Genomic DNA, 19273 nt, shown 5'->3' on the forward strand with positions numbered 1-19273 from the left:
GGCCTGGGTGCGAAAACCCTACTGAACGTAGAAAGACGCACGGGAATACAATTCAAACGTCTTCCACACAGAATGTCTAACGTACTTCAATGCACTATGGTCTTACCTCATTGTCGTTGCTGCAGTAGTTGTCCTCAACAAAGTGTAATTGAAACCCACTGTGTGGGATTGGCCACTACAAAAACGAACCTCACCATCGCGAGCGCACTTTATTCGTTTTCTCCATTTAAAAATTGCGCTCCTATCCACAAAATGTTCTCTCGCATATCAGAGACGGAGGAATCCTCCACCGAATGAAAACCAATGCATGAACACAAACCTTTGTTTTCATGCATTGGTTTCATTCAAGTATCACGCGAATTCTCATTCATTTCAGTTATCCTAGCTTCTCCAGCTTTTGCATTGTTTTTTTCACACAAAGTGTTACACTTTCTCCCCACATTTATACAATATTATTTTCTGGCTTTAATATTTTATTTACTATTGCAGAAAGCTTAGGGCTGCCCTGACATCATGGCACTCTACTGTTTGTGTGAAGCCAAGGAATCAAAACAATAATCAGATGGTTCCGTGACGTCCGTCATTAACCAATACTGCAGCCACTGTGAAGTGGCACATGACAGGCCTGCAATAGAACGAGGAAAAATTTACTGAGGTGGCTGCATGGAAATGACATCCCACATGTCCTGAACCAGGAGTGGCTCTAAGGAGCACTTGCCAACTTCACAAAATTGCTCTCCTGTTCTTATCGTAGCACCACAGCCTACCAAGCGCTTCAGTAGTCCTGAATGTAACCCTGAACACTAACAAAAATGGAGAATCACGCTTTGCCCTCAAGAATCCAAAACAGATGCAACATCACCCTTTCAGCAACACATTTCTCATTTCTTTGCTGGTTTAAACAGTCAAGCAATTTTACTCTACATTTTCTGCAGTAATGCCTTCCAACTATCCTAGACAGTGCAGTGTGCGCTACCGACTTTCAGTGCAAAAAGTTGCAGTAATTATGGGCACCCCAATATTAACAATCATCATTATCAGCCTATTGCATGTTCACTGCAGGATAAAAACATCGCCTAATGTGGCCAGTTCAACCTGTACTGAACTGGAAGATAAGGCTAGGAGGTGCACACAAGGTGTTATCCCTTCATTTACATCAGTTTCCACAAGGTTTAGGTAATCAATGCATTCTGAGTGATCAATGAAGAACACTGCACATTGCTAGGAGGCTTACAATGCTTGAAAAGACAACAAGAAAAGCTCCCCTGGCCGCATTTTCTTTTATTTATAGTACAGATGTGGAAGGGGCTCAGTCCCTCTGCATCAGCTTCTGGCGTGCCATCTTCTTCTTAGACTGCTTCTTCTTCGGCGCATCTTCTTCAGCAGATGGTGCAGACACAACCTGCTCCTTCTCGCTCAGGATGACCTCAATGTGGCAAGGGCTGCTCATGTATGCTGCAAACAGAACAAGTGCACCATTAAGCTACAGGTTACAAAACAAACTAAAAATACTTTCTAGGGGTGTCTCGTATCAAAACACAATATGATTAGGAGGCATGTCATAGTGGGGGTACTCCAGATTAACACACATGCACCCACACCCACACATACAAGAAAGAAAAAAGAGAGGGCATTTTATCAAGAAACTTTATCAATGCAGTAACTGGACTATGTTTATCATCACTAGCCATTTCCAGTGGTTGAAGTGTGTCCTCGGTATTTCTGCTTCCAGAGTGAAGATGTGAGCCTTTTTTGAGACCATTTCACGTGTCATCAATAGAATGAATTTGGTCATGCATGCCACAAGCTCCCTAAAGCATCCAGACTGTGGGAAACACTCAAAATGCACTTTAGGTGCCCTAAACCAATAATTTTGCAATCTTGCTCCAATGGTAACAAAATGACAGGAAAGTAAACCACTGCGCTGTGTCATGAAACTGCCTCCTACTTATATAAGATGACACACCGGTGCCGCTTTACTTTGGAGACTGTAGATGATGTGCTAATGCTTGCTCTTGCACTGCTCTGCTTAGACCTGAGCTTTGTGCGTACACATTCTTGGTCCCGTTTCAATACTATGTGCAGCTAGTGTCACCATTAGTGGGAAAAGCTTTATAGTTTCCCTAGGAGAAATTCACATAGTGAAAAAATACATCTGTGGTACAGTTCACTGTGAAGAATGAAAATTAATCCTTTGGCATTAGTAGTTGACAGAGGCTATCACAAATCTTCACGAAACTAATACCCCACTATTTAGACTACTTAGTGACAAGTCTCATGGTCGCAAAAGTAGCAGTACAGTCAAGCGTGTCCTATGGTGACACGCAGCCTGGAGCACTTGCACTCCAGGGGGCAGCGCAACAGAGCCAAATGAATGTTAAGACTATAAAAAACTTCCCAAACCCCGCGAAATTACAAAGTAGAGGCCCAAAAAGTTGCCTGCTGGCAAGGACACCAAAGACAGTGCATTTTGATGAATGCGTACACAATGCTACAACAAAATCTTTGAGAGATATTTTCTAAAAAATTGTGTTTTAGACATTTAGCATTGCTCGTGGAAAGGGTAGCGTGGAATGACCGCGCAGATTTTGATCCTGTGTTTGCTTTTAAATCTCTGAAGTCTTCTAGAGAGGATGACATATCTTGCTGAGGGCCTCCTTTTTTATCTACATGATAAGTTTTGTTGCAATAGAGGAAAGTGATAATGTTTTCTGTTGAAAAAAAAAAGAAAAAAAAAGTAAGTTTTTAATAGTTTTCTCTGTAGAGATCAATACCACATGGAACTTCCTAGCATGTTTTGTTACTGTGCTATGCTTTCTGCAAGCGCACTCTTCCATTAGATTAGTTAACACGGCATAACCATTTACAGTATAACCTCGTTACAACGGATCTGTTTACAACAGACATTCGGATATTACATACCAATTTGCAGCGTTATGCCGACCTCCGTATTAGTGCCATTGATTGAGCTTCGTTTACAACGGATTCTGGTACAACGGACATTCGGATATAATTGACTAAAATTTCAGGCCAGCAAGGTGGTCAGGACTCCTTTAGAGCGGACTTTTCTACCACGGTCATTAACTTCTGACTTGAAACATCGCTTAGCATACTTTCGGGACGGGAGCAGCGCACCGCGGATATCGACGTACCGATTTAAGAATGAAGGCCGCCAATCCCCGATCTGTCAATGATCAGCTATGCCTAGCTGTAGCGACAAAAAAACGGCGCGCAGCGTGCTTGGTGTTGCGTTTTGGGACGCTGGCACGCGAAATTGCGAGCCGCTGCCACCGCTTCTGCGCGCGGTCGCTGCGCGGCGAGCTTGGCCGGAGGGTCCGCTGCCGATGCACAAAATGCCCATCCACGGTTCTGAGGAGCCAGCGGGCGATGCGATTCGTTGCTTGAGACGAAGGACATTACGGCTTCTTCGCTTTCGCATGTCCGCTAGCGCAATGTTCTTGCCCGCAAAGTTCGGATTTGGCTCGAACATCGGCACCGTGAACGGAGTTAGGCTAGGCCTAACCACGACATCTAGTAGAAAGCTCGGTTGCGATGTGCATGGCCGCGGTGCCCGATGTTTCAAAGTACGTCATGCTCGATTGCGAGTACAAGGAGTTGTCCCGCGGTGGTCTTCGTCATAAGCTTCGAAGTGCTGATAAGAAGAACCTCGAACAGCGGGTCCAACGAGTCAACGCTATTAGTTGCACGTCTGCGATGTTCGCGACGAGTGCAGCGCGCTATCGTAATCTGATGATTGAGCTTTCGCTTGCAGCTGCCCAACTAAAGCGTTCCAAATTATTGTCGACCCGTAAACACAGAACGAGTGCGAACGCGTCACTAAGTAGTGCAATTTTCGACAGCCACGACCTCGCGACGAACAAGCAGCAGACGACGATCCCGAAGCGAGCATTAGCACGTTTTGGCTGCTTCTGCGGTAATACCGCAGAAGCAGCCAAAACGTGTTTTTCGTACGCTTGTTACTTAATGGAGAGGAGCCAGCTGAAAGGGAGAACTTGAACGCAGAGAAATGCTCTTTACGACGAGCCCAAAATGGTGGCGCCCAGTTGCGCCGTTGCCGAGCTATAATTTTGAAAAACGCTTTTTTTTTAATATTTCCGCAATTTTCGCCAAGTCGGCAGACGCAAAACAAATTTTTATAGCCCTTCTACGTAGTTTTCATTGAAGATATTTTGGAATAAGATAGAAATGGGCTACAGAAACTGAAAATGCAATTTTCCAAAAATCGCATTTTTTTTTGTCCCCCGTTAAAAATAAGACCATGTTTGTGACTCGTAATTCTCTCCGGTTATAACAGACCCATTCAGTGTTTACATGAAAGTCTGTTGTAACAGTACTTGGATTTTACATGCTCCCTTTACAACAGACCAAAATCCTCTTCACTATGAAGGTCTGTTGTAATGAGGTTATACTGTACACGTAGTTTTGTGGCAGCCACACAATAACATGGCCAATCAGCGACAGAGGAGTGGTTGCCATGTCTACAATGGTGCGTCGTGTCGTCTGATCCGTAGCACAAGCCATGAGGTGAATACGACCAACGTGCGGGATGTGCTGGACGCTTTCGAGAAGATTCGGACGTTTCTAGAAAGGCACGATTATGTCGAAATAGAACACTTGCTGCATTACGAGGATCTATGCATTCATTACATGGAAAGGGTTGACAAGGGAAGCCATAAAAGTTTCATTTCCTCAAGCATTTTCCCATTTTTTTACTCTGCTATTTTGAGCTAACGAAATTTTTTGGTTTCGCTGCAGACTTCATTATTGCGAGGTTCTACAGTAGAACCAAATTTGAGACACAGGGAAATGTTTGTTTCGCTGTCACTTCATCAGGGTGCCTGCCAATTAATTTTTCCAAATTCCCTGACTTTTCCAGGTTTTCCGTGATGATTCTGAGCATGTTCCCTGACTGGAAAGCCTGCTTGGAAAACTGATTACCTGTGTACTGGAAACGAACCCTCGGGTGACTAAAAAAAGTGCTGAACTGAGGATGTCTGCCGTTGCATCGCCAGTGAATGAGCTTGACCTGGCCTCTGCTCACAGTGCTTCTGGCCAAACCAAGAACAAATTTACACTCGGTACAGTCAAACCTTGCTACAACGAAATTGACAGTGCTCGGAAAAAGTTTCGTTGAAGCGAACATTTCATTGTAGTGAAATCGAAAAAAAAAAAAATATAGCTGACCCGAGCTAGTAAAACAAAGCAGCTTTTATTTCCAAAATTCAAAAAGTGTCAGCTGCTTCCTTTGTTTCCCCAGCAGCGTCATGACATAATTCTCATCAATGCATAGCAATGCCACGTTGAAAGGCACGCTGAATCAACTGCTTCTGCAAATGAACCAAACAGAGGCACGGGCGCGCAACACGAACTGCACAGTTGTACTAATCCATTAACACTAGCTATTCGCCAACAACGCCGAGATGCATGTGTCAGGGGTGGAAGCGGGCTTGAGTGTTTTGGAGCAGCTCAGGGAGCAGGAATAATGCTGTTTTGGAGCGCTTTGGAGCACCAAAATGTGTGTTTTGGAGCAATGCAAGTTAGTTTTGGAGCAGAATTCTATGATCAAATATCACTGTTCTTTTTTATTTCTGGTAAACACAAGAAATTCCAACGATTTTAAAAAACATTTAATACTGATGAACCAACCACACTTAACACAAATTATATATATATATATATATATATATATATATATATATATATATATGCGCGCACACACACGCGCGTACGTGTTATCAAAACATCACAGCTGTGATAGAGCAATGACTCGGGAAAATGAGATAAGCGATGTTCTGCATAGCTACACTTGACTAGACTGACAAATGAAAAACATTAAAGATAATGAACATTTTTTATCAGCGGTGTTTTCGCACCACGTTTGCCGGGTTGCTACATTTTCGTCAAAAGCCTACGCCGGCTTCAAAAAGTTCCTTCGAAATGCGCGGACATCAGCGCCGTCTGGGGGCATTGGGAGAAACCAAAGAAGCACGTGTCTGCACCCTAAACTCCGTTTGTCGGACGAGCGGGCGATGTGCCGCGCGAGGCGTTTTCTTTTCTACTTCGAGTAGGGAGACGCGGCGGCGCGATTTTGAGATGGTGTTCGTCAAAAGGACGCGCGCGACCCTCCGACCACGCGTCAGTCGCGCATGACATCAAGCCATTCAGGACGCAACAGCGCGATGTCGCGAAGGCGTTCATCAAAAAACACGCGCATCCCTCCAAACGCGCGTAAATCGCGCCAAAAATTGCGCCATGCGGTTCGACCTTTTCCCTTCAAGTTCCCTTCCAAGATTTGTCAATTATTGGTGTCGCTTATATGCACGCAAATATGGTACTTGAGATGCGATGATACTAGATGTCGCAATCGCACAATTTGTATCCCGTGGTTCTGTTTTCGTACTACCTCACATTTGTCTTTTCAGTAATAAACGTTCCAAGTGTCTATCTTCTTCTTTTTTGTATATTTCTTCACTCGCCACCTCATGAGCCAAACCACACGCAGCAACGGCAGCGAGCGGCATGTCATGTAGTGCTGCGGATGGTACGAGCTACAGCGTACTCGACCACGAGCCGAGCGCAGGTTCTGACGAGCCAAAATCTAACAACGCGACCGATCGCACTAGCGATACTAAGCTCGTCGCTGCACGAGCGCGTTTACATGCTGCATTTATAACGTCTAAGGGCTTGTGTGCAACGCAACAAATTCTGCACATGGAGAGGCACGCTTTCACTAAAAAAAAATGAGTTTCGGAAATGGTCCAACCGACTTACACGGACCGAGGCCTTGTGAGTGGTTTCGCGGTTGGTAGTGGCTTCACTGACCACAAACAGATAAAACAATTTTTTCTTTCTCATAAAGACTTATGACACAAAATCCATATTACACACTCAGCTATAGAGCGGTTTCCTTAATGCAAAGTTTCTAAATAATGGTCGCGCGTTTACATCCGCGGCGGCTGCTCGCACTATCCTCATGGCTTTACATCAAATTAAGTATTCGCAGTAAATAGAACCTTTTCGACAATTATGAAGCGTCAAAGCAGTTACTTTTGTTCATGTTCGCAATCCCAGGCCACGATAACAGCAACCGCCTCGTGCGCGCAGCGCGCCAGAAAACTCCATTGCCGCCGGTGTCACAATCGAAATATGGCCGCAAAACTCACTTTCTTGTAGATAGCTCCTGTACAGGCTCGCTAGCTTTTTTTGTGCCTTCGACAACGTCACGAGAGCGCGCCAAGTGATGTGATGATGATATGAGCTCGCATAGGCGTGCCATGACACGGATGACAGCGGCACATAAAGGCACCAAACGTAGCCTCGGTGATCGGTTCCGGAAGCGCACCGGAGCCCATCGCGGAGGCCGTGCACCAAAGATCGCTTGGGAGCAGTTTCGGCGCAAAAATGCGTTTTGGAGCAGGATGGCGCAGCAGAAGCGGATTGGCGCAGCGTGGCGCAAATGGCGCAGCGCTTCCACCCCTGATGTGTGCTATCGCGGAGCGATGTCTTACGCCTTATTCTATGCTATTCTTATCATCCACCACTCGCGGCTGGCTGATCCCGTTGATAATGTGGACGAATTGTTGCTCCGACCACCAATCACACTGGCCAAGCGCAAAAAGCATTGGCATTGGAAAAGGGATCGTTCCGCGACTCCACCTCAGGGCTGCTCGTGTTGATAACGCAGATGTACCGTCGCTCTGACCACTGGTGAAGCGTGAAAAGTATTGGAAAGGCACTGGAAAAGGAATACAGTAAAAGCTCGTTAATTCGACACCCGTTAATTCGGAAATTCGGATAATTCGGATGGCTCTATTGGTCCCGGCCGAAGTGCATGTTAATCTATGGGGCCAAACCTTCGTTAATTCGTCAGAATTGGACACTGCACCGCTTAATTCGGACAAATGTTGACGGCTGCTGCTACACAAAGGTGTGGTAAGGCAGCGCTGGCACCACTGGAGCGAAACCGAAACCTCAGTGCCATCGCTATCGTCATCAACTAGTGGGGGCGATCGCAGCGTCACCGAACGTCGGCGTCTTCTTTCTTCGCTCGCCTCCGACGCCATTTTCCCTTGTGTTGCGTCGGCACCGTCTCTTCTTGCGGAGTTCTCTTTTTTTCCCCGTTGTGACCGTGTTTACATGTGAGGCCCGAGCATGCGGCAGTAGCTGACGATGGCATCGGCGAGGTGTCAGCCGAGTCCGACGATGGCTGCCCTACCTTCGATGCTGTCCTTCCCTCAGATATGACCCTTCAGGACTACATCGCGATTGATTGTGTCGCCACGACTGGTCTCCTGCCCGATCAAGAAATTATTAATGATGTCGCGAACTCATCGCACCTCACGGGAAGTCTCGGAGGCTCTTTTGATATTAGAGGACGTTTGCCTGAGCACTTCCGACAGTTTGCGTGCTGTTGGCCATTTGGAAGAGTTAAGAAAAATTGTAATGTCAGCCGGAATCTGCGCGAAAACGCAGACGACCATTACAAAATACTTCAGCAAATAAAGGTATGCTTCTCCAACTTGATTTTAATGTTGTTTTTCCTGTTCATTCGTTAATTCGGCATTCGGTTAATTCGGACATTTTTTCCGGTCCCGTGAAATCCGAATTAACGAGCTTTTACTGTAGTTCCACGACTACATTCCAGCGTGCGTGGACAACTGAGCTTTGGCTTCAGATTGTCTGCGACTAAGAAGCAACTCAAGTCAGTTGCGAAAGCAGGGCAGCCTGATCACCGTCGCTAACAAGCAACGGGGTCCCCCATGCTCAGTCAACAGCAGCGGTTTCTGGTTGCGCCAACATGCGATTTAGACTTTGAAGTCGTATTTTTATGTTCTAAAATGCACCAAAATGTTCCGAGATTGTTTATTGCACGGCAAATTAAATTTCTGAGCCCGGAATTGCATCGTCTAATTTCGCTTGAAGCAGAACGGCAGCAGAAAAAGTGTTTGTTGTGGCGAGCATATTTATGCATTATGGACTATTGACTGGGAACCGAGAATTTTTCATTGTACAGTAAAACCTCGATAATTTGGGAATCCCGGATAATTTGTATTATTTGCGCAGTCCCAAATTTTTATATATAAATTTAACCGGATAATTGGTGCGGCCAGTCTCCCACTTCCCGGTTAATTGGCACACTTGGTCGAGACTTCCAAGATATGCAAAGGGTGTTGCGAATCTTGGAGGCTGTAACTAAAACATGCGCGGATAATTGGGAATCCCGCTTAATTGGGAAATTTTTCTCGGTCCCGAGGCCTTCAAATTAACAAAATTAACGACGTTTTACAGTACTGGCGTTCGTTGTCATGCTTGGAAATTGAGATATTTTGCGTGATTTGTAAAATTAACAATACACAGTTTTTTTTTTACACTTCTACTTAGCTGTTTACTTTTATGCAGAAAAAGGAGCAACTTTATAAGTTTTGATCAAAGGTAGTTTTCGTGATGGATGCACAGACTGCTATCAGTCAGTTTCCATGACCCATTGTTTTTCCAAAATTCCATGACAATTCTCAGACGTGCCCAAATGCTCTGACAATTCCAGGTTTTTCAGGTTGGCAGACACCCTGCTTCACTGATAAGACAAACTAGATGGCTTGCTTGGTCCAGCGTGATCTAATCACTGTCTGCTCTTTTTCTTTGTACATAGAGGAGGCTTGCACTTTGCTTTCAGTGTGCGTGTCAGTTTCTTTTTTTTTTTTTTAAAGTATTGACTTGCACTTTACAATCACAGCTTGATTAGCAAATAAATCGTGGATTGTCTTTATGAAAAGTCCTCGCAGCCGAGCACTCAGAGGTAGAAGCAGTGCATATTTGCCATAGCAACAGGAGGGCTGCACGTATTGCAAACTTTGTTGGACTGACACCCGTTATCTTTCTTTTCCTTATGTGAACATTGTAGACGAGGGCAGATATGAAAACTCAATACGTCGAGCCTTCTAACGATATGAAGACGTTGATGCTTGGCGGCGAAAATGATGAGTGATGACTCTGTCAACATTAGTGTTTTTGCTTGATCTTAAAGGGACACTGAACGAAATTTTTGCCGCCAAGATTTTCAGCCAAATTGAAAGGTTAGGTGCTGAAATCTGTAGACACAACCTTCATTTCAGGCAGAAACTGGAGGAAAATAATGGATTTAATGTGTTTTCCATAAACTGCCACATCTAGCGGCTGTGTCGTGAACTAGAGGAGGTGACGTTTGGTGACGTTACACGCATGCCAACAATGCCAGCAATCGCCCGCATCTCTATCCCTGCTCAGCTCCCACTACGGTTCCCAGAACCACTACCAACAGCACAGACAGCGAACAATGCTCCCGGCTCGGGTAAAGCATCAGCTATTTTGTGGAAGGGGGAGAGTGGGATGAAAGGAGAGGTGGAGAAAGGGAAGAGGAGGACAGGAACACATGTGCCCTGCATACGCCTAGGAGATTATGACATCACGACTCGCGCGCAGCTGCCGCGCGCTGACAATCCGCAAAAAATAGTGAACTGTCCAAGTGTCAAAAATACATGAAATAAACTGTTTATCGGAAAAGTGGCGTCTTCCGAGTAGAATTTCGATGTTTTTGTCCTCTTCCGGCACTTAAAGCAAAATAGTATTGATGCAGCGGAGATTTAGTATTGCATGCGTTGAAAGAAATAGTTTCCTGAAATCATTTTTTTAACGAGAAAGTTTTTATTCTGGACTCCACCAAGAATTCATTTCAGTTCGTGTTATTACAGAGTCATGTGAAAAGGGATCAAGCATTTTTTACCTGATTTCTACGATCTCATCGGCCCCTCTTATGTGCTGGTAGCATCAGCAATGAAATTGCTGCACGGATTTATACATTTAAGACAAGTCTTAAAAAATACGCTGAAGGCAAAAGTGAACAAATGGGCACCAGGGACTTCTTTGTCCAAGATAATATGAGCCCAATAAAGCTAGTTATTACAGAAAATTTGTCTTTTTTGTACCACAGTTTGTCTGCCCCAAGGAATTTGTATGCACTCGATTCTACTGCAATGCTTTTGCTACACTTTCATAAGAGGGGCTTTGTGCATATGCAGACATTTAATCTGCCTGTAACACGAGTTCTCAGTGCACTTTCCATGGCAAAACTATTGAATCATGCAATATGTGGCTGTTCTTACGGTTGATACGTCCATGGGCACGGTAAGTGCGCCTGCGCATCTTGGGAGCCCTGTTGACCTGGATGTGGTCGATCACGAGACGGTCGACGTCCAAACCCTTGTAGTCAGCATTGCTCTCAGCGTTACGAAGCAGCTGCCACAGAAATTCAGCGCTCTTCTTTGGCCAGCGGCCCTGAGTGCAGCCAAAAGCCTTAGCCTGCAAAACGGTCAAACAAAAGTCAAATTAGAGAAACAGTGCACTACCATAGTTACTTGTGCAATCTGCAAACTGTGAAGCCTGTTAATTACAGTCGCAGACAGTTTATTCGGACATCCCGCAGTGCGCCACTGAACGCCATGACAAGCTGTCAGCAATGTTTACAATAGTATTTTTGCTATGTTGCCAGCACTGCAATGTTGCACTGGACGCCATCCGTGAGGAGCGCTAGCCGCGGGGTCGCCATTTTGACGATCCATGAACTCTCTGCACACTAAAAAAACTTGCTGCACGAGCTGTGTTACAGATCCATACAGCACAAATGACTAGAGACCTCCAGAACACCTCCTGCACGTCGGTGCACGGACAGCAAGTACGAACAAACCTTCAAGATGGCGTGGCGATGGTGTTGCTGCCTTGCGGATCAAGGCTCAGTGCATAACCTCATAGCTCGTGTCAGTTACAAAATCAATGCAGAAATTACTGATCTCGAAGGCTATGTTTGTCGGCGACATGTAACTGTTGCATTTTGGCTTTAGGCAGTCAATTGTCTATTGAATGGTTAGCACGGCCAAACAGCAGACCAAGCCAAGCCGAGATGGAATCAGCTCTGTACAGCGTTGGTGGCGTTTGAGGTGAATGATAGCATGTACAAGTAAGACACTAATCCTAACTCAAAGACAGTAAGACAACATGAGCGCTGCAACATCGACTAGGCCAACATCGTTCTCTTTTGGCGCTTGAGGGCTTGCGTTGTCAGATGTTTCTGTGGCTAGGCCTGATCTGTGTCCCAAGCTTTGTGTCTCACTCCCTTGTTTGTTGCTTCACGTGTAAGGACTGATCTGCTGAAATCGCTCCAACGCCCGTTCCATGTGCGCTGTCTGAACTAAAGAAACGCGACAACTACAAGGCCCTGGCAATGGCGAAAAATGCAGCCATTATTCACCAGGTGGAAGGCGGCCGCCCTCAATCCAAAGTTGCTTGGGAGTTTTTGCCGAGTTGGGCGATGAGATCATCCGTCAGCTACTCGAGCTAGCACATTTGGACAGAGCCTCCCACACAACAACCATCAAATGCAGATTTAGCGCAGGCCGTTGCAGTGCTGTTGCCGACCCACAGGGGTGGCCAAATATTGGCTGAAATACAGGCCAATTTGGTCGCACGTAAGCGTGTATGTGTCCAGATGCACATTAAGAAGTTTTTCCCGGCCGTTGGGCAAATTAAGCATACTTTTTCGGACTCCCGATTATTCTGACTTTTCGGCGGTTCCCACCGAGTCCGATAAACGATAGGCAAATCTATTAAAAAAAAGAAAAAAAAAAAGCCAACAACGTTGCAGCAAGTGACTGTAAGCATGCACAAATTGGCACAGCAATTAAAGCATCACTCGTCACCAATCGTTACCTCCACATGTTGACAAGCAAGCGTGAAAGTGAGTTGTGCTCTCACAATGATCCATAACAGAGATCATGTTTGCAATGTTCATTATATTAATGCGATATAAAACCCGAAGTATGTGCTTGCAAGGGCTACTGATGCGACGTGAAGCAACATTTGAAACCAATGCCGCCAATGGCAAAAGCAGCACGCAAGGAAATAAAGTGCTCATTGAAGGTGTGTCCACATGTGTTATAAGAGAGAAAAGTGTCAGCAAATCAAAAACATGACACGCAATGTGTAAGATATTCACTAACGTGAGACAAAAAAAGATGATCGAAGCCAATGCACTGCATGTCCACATTTCCAAAAATTTCAACTATGTCCATGTAAATCAAACTACAGGCACACGACATGTGACAACAGATATCGCAGGCTCCGCTTACACTTTAAACAAGCTATTGCGACTCAAGGCCAGGGACACAAGCTCACACCAGACAGTTAAATAGTGCAATGTATTGTCAGTAACACTTCAAACACTCCAAGGTGATCGCAGTGGAGTCGAGCATGCAGGCTCCACTAGAGCAAGTACCCGGGTTTCACTCGTGGAACTGTTACACTTCAGCCTGTGTCGACTGGACCTGGAGGTTCACTCACGTCAGCGCAGATGTAGAAAAAAACAAAGAAAACCCCCTCGCGAAACGCCGCCATTTGGCGCAGCACGTATCACCATTTCTTGCTGAAATTAGCTCTAGTGCTACGTAACAAGATATGTATATCCGGAAGGAGGTCCCATAACTGGGTAGGCGAAGTGCACGTGCCTTGGAGAGCCAAGTCACGTTCCACATGACACGTTCGACAACGGAAAACTGTCGCGCATGCCTCGGTTTTCACGACAGCATTCGCTTGAATGCAGTCCGAAGTTCAAGTACGCAAGCCGGCGAATGAGCGGCCATTTACCTGGGCTTTACGGCCAACGCCACCGTTGAACCTCCGGAAAGGCACGATCTCTTTCTTCGCAATGACGTTCTTCAGGTAGCGCTGGGCCCTGCGAAGCGGCATGTGCTTGATCGCCTGTGCCGTCTCCCGGGTGTTCTGCATGACACACAAGTCCATACGTCAGTTCATACGACGTCTCGATATGACAAAGCACGCAAGTGACTACTGTCGCGTACTACCGATGCAGCACAACGATACTATCGTAACACGCCACGAAACGCAACGAACCTTGAAGTGCACCCGGAGGTTGGAGCCCCGTGCCTTGCATGCTGCAACGAAAAAACACGATGACAATTGCACACCACGTAAAATTCAACTTTGACGAGTAAATTCGGCACAAGCACAGGGAGAAAGAGTGGACGACAGCCATTGCCTGGCTTCTGACACATACACTTGGTTGCATTATCCGGGTCGACAGAGTACCTCCCCATCACGACCTGCAGACGTTCACAAAGAAAAAAAGGGAAGCTCGATAAATCTGTTACTGAGAAATTGAATCAACTCTAAGGAGATCCTTAAGCTCAGCTAGGGAAAGTACCAAACATGCCCGTCGAGCCGCAACTGATTTATAACGTACTAAACATGCGGCGTGCACCGTAATAAATAAATACGTATGATAGACGAAATACAAGCGATTATAGGTACAGACGTGAGCGAAAAAGCACAAATTTTATCCATATTTACCTCAGATGAGCCGCGATTGTAGAATAACCAAACCAAAGCCTGTCGGCTCCCACAGGAAAAGGGCGGAAGCAGATCCCGCAAATTTGACGTCACGTCCGACTGGGGTGGCCAGCATCGTTTCTCAGTCGAGCTAAAGGCGGTCACATAAAAAAAAAAACAGGTCGTGCATGAAACAAGCCAGTCTTGTAATTAAATATCTTGCTTTATGTGTTATATACAAGGTAAACTGCACGGTAACTAGTGCATTTTTGTGAGCTGTGAATGATGACATTTAACGGGGAACGTCATCTGCACACACACACAAAAGAAAGCACAGTGAAAAGAAAATATAATTTGGTGCGGTATTATGGTGTCACTTATGTATAATCACGTGGTTTAACGCTTCGAATAAGTTATTATTTCTAAACTTTCTGTTCTGATGTCACGTTGCGTGCCACATCGAAGCCTATCCACATATCCTGTCACGAGCCGCCAGCTGGCCAACTGGACAACCGACTCACCGACTGACGAATCGCATTCATACGCACCGAAGAAATAGGCTGGCCCTGTGCCGATATGAGCTGCGTGTTTGAAGCGGCACATAGTTTCCTTGCGCCAGCCTGTTAGCTTCCGTTACCATGGCACCGTTACACTTACGTGCGTATTCAACGTCGCGGGAAGTTTTCTTCACCTGCACTTTCGGTACAGCAGTGAAAGGTGAACGCAGGGAGCGATGATGCTTGCCGTCACTCGTCCTGTTATCTCTTTACCATGGTGTCCCTTCCCAAGCGGTGGTCGCTGTCCAAACCAAAAAGCCGTCACCGCGGTCCTCGCTATCACCGAGGCCTCCTAAGGTCTAATTCGGAAGGAGACGAACAGCAGGCTTTTATTTTCGCCGACGGGGACGACGTAGCTTCCGATGAAGTCGGCTCTTGGGATGACGCGACTGAACTCAGACTTCGTGGAGGCCAGAACGGTTCCAGGGATAACGGTGACAGAAACAAATTCGCGACTCGAAAGCCGCCGTCTCCGGCGGTGTTCGAGCATCGCATCGTTGAGGGCGAGACGTTGCAAGGCCTCGCACTCCGCTACGGGTGCACGGTGAGCACTACTTTTGCCTTAGCATTCGCGTATAATTTTCATCCTTAATGTTCGCCGTGGAGGTAAGAGTCGGCTGCCCGCATGTTGAACTTTCAAATTTGTCTTCAAGACGGTCACGATGTTGATAAAGGTAATGTGGGTTACTTAGTTGCTCACTTGTCAAAGGCTTCGCATATGGCACCCTTGAAACCAGCTGCAAAGCGGTGCACGAACGGGGCATAGTCTGTCGCCGCTTTGAGACCGTGTAAGGATATTGCACTGTCGTTGCACTTCGATCAAACGTGGCGTTTTCTTCGTCGTGAACTAGATCATTTGGGCTACACACCTTAAAAACAAGTGAGAATGGCAGACTGGGCTTGTTGGTTACACATATTTGAAGTGTCTTATTCGCGCCTTAAAACTTCAAATTAAAAACAAGATATTGACAGAAAAATGACGCAGTAGTGATCACCAAACAGCTACTACACAGTGATAGTAAAAGTGCTTACCTATTCAGTAGGGAGTTTAAGGTTTAACGCAAAACTTAATGCACACTAACCGCCGGGACTTAGTAGAATACAAACAGAGCTAGGGGCCTTTGCGTACACAAAGACCCTTTGTGTTACACTAAGCACTAAATCCAAATCTCTTTATTGTATGCCTTGGAAAGAAAACAATGCTGTGTCATTGATCTCTTAACTAAAATGTCTAGCTGAAAAAGGTTCTTTCCTGAATTGAATTTGCAGATTGGTGCCTTGCGACACTTCAACAACCTGCTAAGTGACCAGGACTTCTTTGCCCTCACTGTGATCAAAGTTCCTGATCGCATCCACGTCGCGACCGGACAGCTTGTTGACACAAACGTGCCTGCTGATGACACCGTCTCTGTGACCAGCGACGGTGCAGAATCGCCACCGGACAAGGCTATCCGCTATTGGAAGAGCCTCGACCATAAAGTGCAGGCAGCCCTGCAGCAACGGGGTTCAGGAGACGATGGCATCCAAATTGACGAAGTGGAAGACGACTCCGTTGATCGTCATGTCTCGCACTCGAAGCAGCCCGATTCATCGAGCGGTGCAGACTGTGGCATAGGATGGTGCGGGATAATTGTGATTGTTGTCATTGTCGCCGTGCTCGTGCCGTCTTTTTACGTGCTGTACATACTTGTCTACCAAAAGGAAATTCACGACGGAGCTGTGCAGTTGAAAAAGTGAGTGAACTGTTGTGCGGGAGTCTCCCCACTGTTGCTTAGCAAGGAGATGCATTTGTGATGGTATTTTTCTGCTCAAGTTGGAGTGACTTGTTACGAAGAGCTTTGCAATGTTGTTGCTGGTAGTGGTATTCAGTTTTTACTTTCCTGTTCCCATTTTGTTTGCACAGAAAGCTGCGTACGCGGCTGTTTTACTTACCCATTGGTATGAATGATTGACACGTATGAGTTTGTAAAAGTTTCATTAATTTGTGCACACTATTTAAGGCTTTTTAAAAGAGTAAATAAGTACGCAGCATACAAGCTACCGGTGGTGTCTGTATTGCAATATGCTGCATCTTTTTTTTTCTCATGAGGCCTTGATGTGGTAGTCTCACACAAGTGATGAATGTGCCTTTTCCTTTGATAAGCTGTACCACAGGGTGTGCATATTGAGCGAGGATTTTTGTACTTCCGAAGGTTGCTGAATGAAGCCATTTTAAGATATGTAGCATTTAGGCCTTTATAATACAAACCTGTTATTTTGCCATTGTTGCATGATCTGTACAGAGAAAGCGCTTCGATACATAAGCAAAGATAGGCCTATTCTAAGTGGTAATAAATAATGAAAAGGCAGAACTGATTTTACTGTCATCTACTAAAATACTTTGTTCTGTGTGTGTCATTTTTTAAGCTGCTGGTAATGGTAGCATTTGCTTGTCTGTCATTGACACGTCTCCAGGGGCCCACCAGGTCCATCTTTAAAAGTCGGGGACTTACCTTGACCCCTTGCTTCTTCCTATAAGAAGATCTCGACTTATGTTTTTGCTTCGGTGGATGTGCATTTAAGCTCAGTAGTCTGCCACGTATACAAGGCACTTCCTAAGAGCTAAAACAGCTGCCAGTTGTCATTGTAGTAACAGTAAAAGACTCATATTAGTTGCAGTGATAATGCTGTATAGATGCATGGGTAGCATACAATGTCTCTCTTGCTGCTTCTGCCCGGGGCATTTTAAGTAATGTAGCAAGGAATGTTTTATTTCTTTTTTTTTAGAAGGGCCACACTCTTGACAGTCCAGTGGGTGCTTGGCAGGCTGGTGTGTTGTTTGTCACTTCATAGCAGACAAATTTCAACAGGAGAATGTGCCCAGTGCATCACACGCTGATACCTCAACACCCACATTGTTTCATTCTTTCCATCACGCGGGGTCCCAATTCAAAAAGTGAAATCTAAACGCCACCAAAGCTTGAGCGCATGTGATTTTATGGCGCTCCACCACAGTGGCAGTGGGATGCTAGTTTATGATTTTACGTGGGTGTCTTGAAGCAACACTGCAATAAGTCATAATTGGTGACGCTAACATTAACAATACGATATGTTGAATCACTTTTGATTCGGTTTTGGGATTATCTAACACAAGCTACTAATTGAAACATAAAAGTCAGGAACAAAAATGTGGCTGTTAAAGGGGCCCTGCAACACCTTTCTTAGTTATATTGGAGTAGTCTCATTATTGACGTATGACTCTTCACGAGTCATATGCCGCAAAAATTTTTCGAATCCGTCAAGTCTAAGTGGTGTTACCAAATTATAGAGATCACGTTCCGCAGCTTTCTCCCTCAACTCAACGCCGCGAGCGCGCGGAGAGCTAGGCAGCGACTCGAGGGAGGGAGCGCAGACGAGCGAGGCTCCGCCCAAGAGCGCCGGCGGAAATTTTTTCTTCATTTTTTCTCTCTGACGTCTGGGCGCAACCACGTGGTCTGTGCCGCCACTTCCGGTCGGCTTGCGTCGTTCTCGTCGAGCGGAGCCGATGTGTATCGCGCGTGCTTGAAAACTGCGCGTCGGTTTGGTAATGTTGGGTGTGCACCTCGAACGCCGTAGTGTTTTCATCGCTCTGCCAACCGTGGAAGCAAACCTGCGCGCTCGTTTGGAACGAATGACAGCTGAGATCGGTTTCGGCCCATACTCCGATACACCGCCTCGTAAGACGGCACTGGCAGACGACCCCGAAGCGCCGCCATTACCGGACGCCAGCATTGTTATCGGAGACATGCTGCACGGCTGCCTCGGTCGGTCGTGAGAACGTGCCGACGATGCAGTTCCCAGCTGACGAGGCAACACTCGAACGGCTGCCACTCTCAACGGCAACCGGCGATGGTCAAAAGCACAGAAATATTCACGTTTTCGGCACTGCGCATGGCGAAGAAAACGGAACCACGCAACTACGAGCAGACGAGCTGTCGGTGAGACCGGAAGTGTTAATATTAATGTTTGTTCGGTGTTTTTAACGCGATAACAGAATATAAACATACATATTATCTACTTATTGAACTCAAAATTAACAACGAAAGTAATAATGAGGGTGTTATCGTGATTATAACATCAGCCAATGGTGGAACTGCCGACAATCGCGTCATATTTTGCGGACTAATACATCATTTGTCGAGAGAAGAGGGAGCGATTTTCAGCTGACTTTGAGAATTTATTGTAAATTCCAGGCCGTGCGCATCGCTATAATATTTGGCTCGCGTGTTCTCGGGAGCCTCGACTACCGATCGGCAGCGCTTTTTGAGCATGCTCGAAAAGTGTTGCAGGGCCCCTTTAAAGAG

The 19273-nt window shown here is 45.9% G+C and overlaps 2 protein-coding genes and 1 long non-coding RNA gene across 3 annotated transcripts; 1 reads left to right on the plus strand and 2 right to left on the minus strand.

The window, feature by feature from the left end:
* Positions 1-1266: 1266 nt before the first annotated feature.
* LOC119387470 (60S ribosomal protein L17) lies at positions 1267-14535 on the minus strand. Its single transcript, XM_037654862.2, has 6 exons — positions 14416-14535; positions 14123-14168; positions 13960-14000; positions 13693-13827; positions 11160-11355; positions 1267-1455 (listed from the first exon to the last, which is right to left on the minus strand). The coding sequence occupies exons 2-6, from the start codon at positions 14160-14162 to the stop codon at positions 1310-1312; spliced, it is 558 nt and encodes a 185-aa protein (XP_037510790.1). The 5' UTR covers positions 14163-14168; positions 14416-14535; the 3' UTR covers positions 1267-1309.
* A 372-nt stretch (positions 14536-14907) lies between these two features.
* On the plus strand, positions 14908-17337 carry LOC119387469 (lysM and putative peptidoglycan-binding domain-containing protein 4). The gene is made up of 2 exons (XM_037654861.2): positions 14908-15495; positions 16221-17337. Exons 1-2 carry the CDS (start codon positions 15166-15168, stop codon positions 16686-16688), a joined length of 798 nt encoding a protein of 265 aa, XP_037510789.1. The 5' UTR covers positions 14908-15165; the 3' UTR covers positions 16689-17337.
* Positions 15279-16074, minus strand: LOC125757674 (uncharacterized). The gene is made up of 2 exons (XR_007415426.1): positions 15984-16074; positions 15279-15820 (listed from the first exon to the last, which is right to left on the minus strand). It is a non-coding gene; the product is annotated as an uncharacterized LOC125757674 (long non-coding RNA).
* Positions 17338-19273: the final 1936 nt, after the last annotated feature.

This window comes from Rhipicephalus sanguineus, chromosome 3 (genome assembly GCF_013339695.2).
Source record: "Rhipicephalus sanguineus isolate Rsan-2018 chromosome 3, BIME_Rsan_1.4, whole genome shotgun sequence".
NCBI lineage: Eukaryota > Metazoa > Arthropoda > Arachnida > Ixodida > Ixodidae > Rhipicephalus > Rhipicephalus sanguineus.

Excerpts from the sequence above, each read along its gene's own strand:
- LOC119387470 (XM_037654862.2), bottom strand. The coding sequence starts at position 14,162 with ATGGGGAGGTACTCTGTCGACCCGGATAATGCAACCAAGT. Across the intron at positions 14,001-14,122 it reads CCCGGATAATGCAACCAAGT|CATGCAAGGCACGGGGCTCC; the intron begins GTATGTGTCAGA and ends TTTTCGTTGCAG. Across the intron at positions 1,456-11,159 it reads TGCCCATGGACGTATCAACC|CATACATGAGCAGCCCTTGC; the intron begins GTAAGAACAGCC and ends TTCTGTTTGCAG.
- LOC119387469 (XM_037654861.2), top strand. The coding sequence starts at position 15,166 with ATGGTGTCCCTTCCCAAGCGGTGGTCGCTGTCCAAACCAAAAAGCCGT. Across the intron at positions 15,496-16,220 it reads CACTCCGCTACGGGTGCACG|ATTGGTGCCTTGCGACACTT; the intron begins GTGAGCACTACT and ends TTGAATTTGCAG.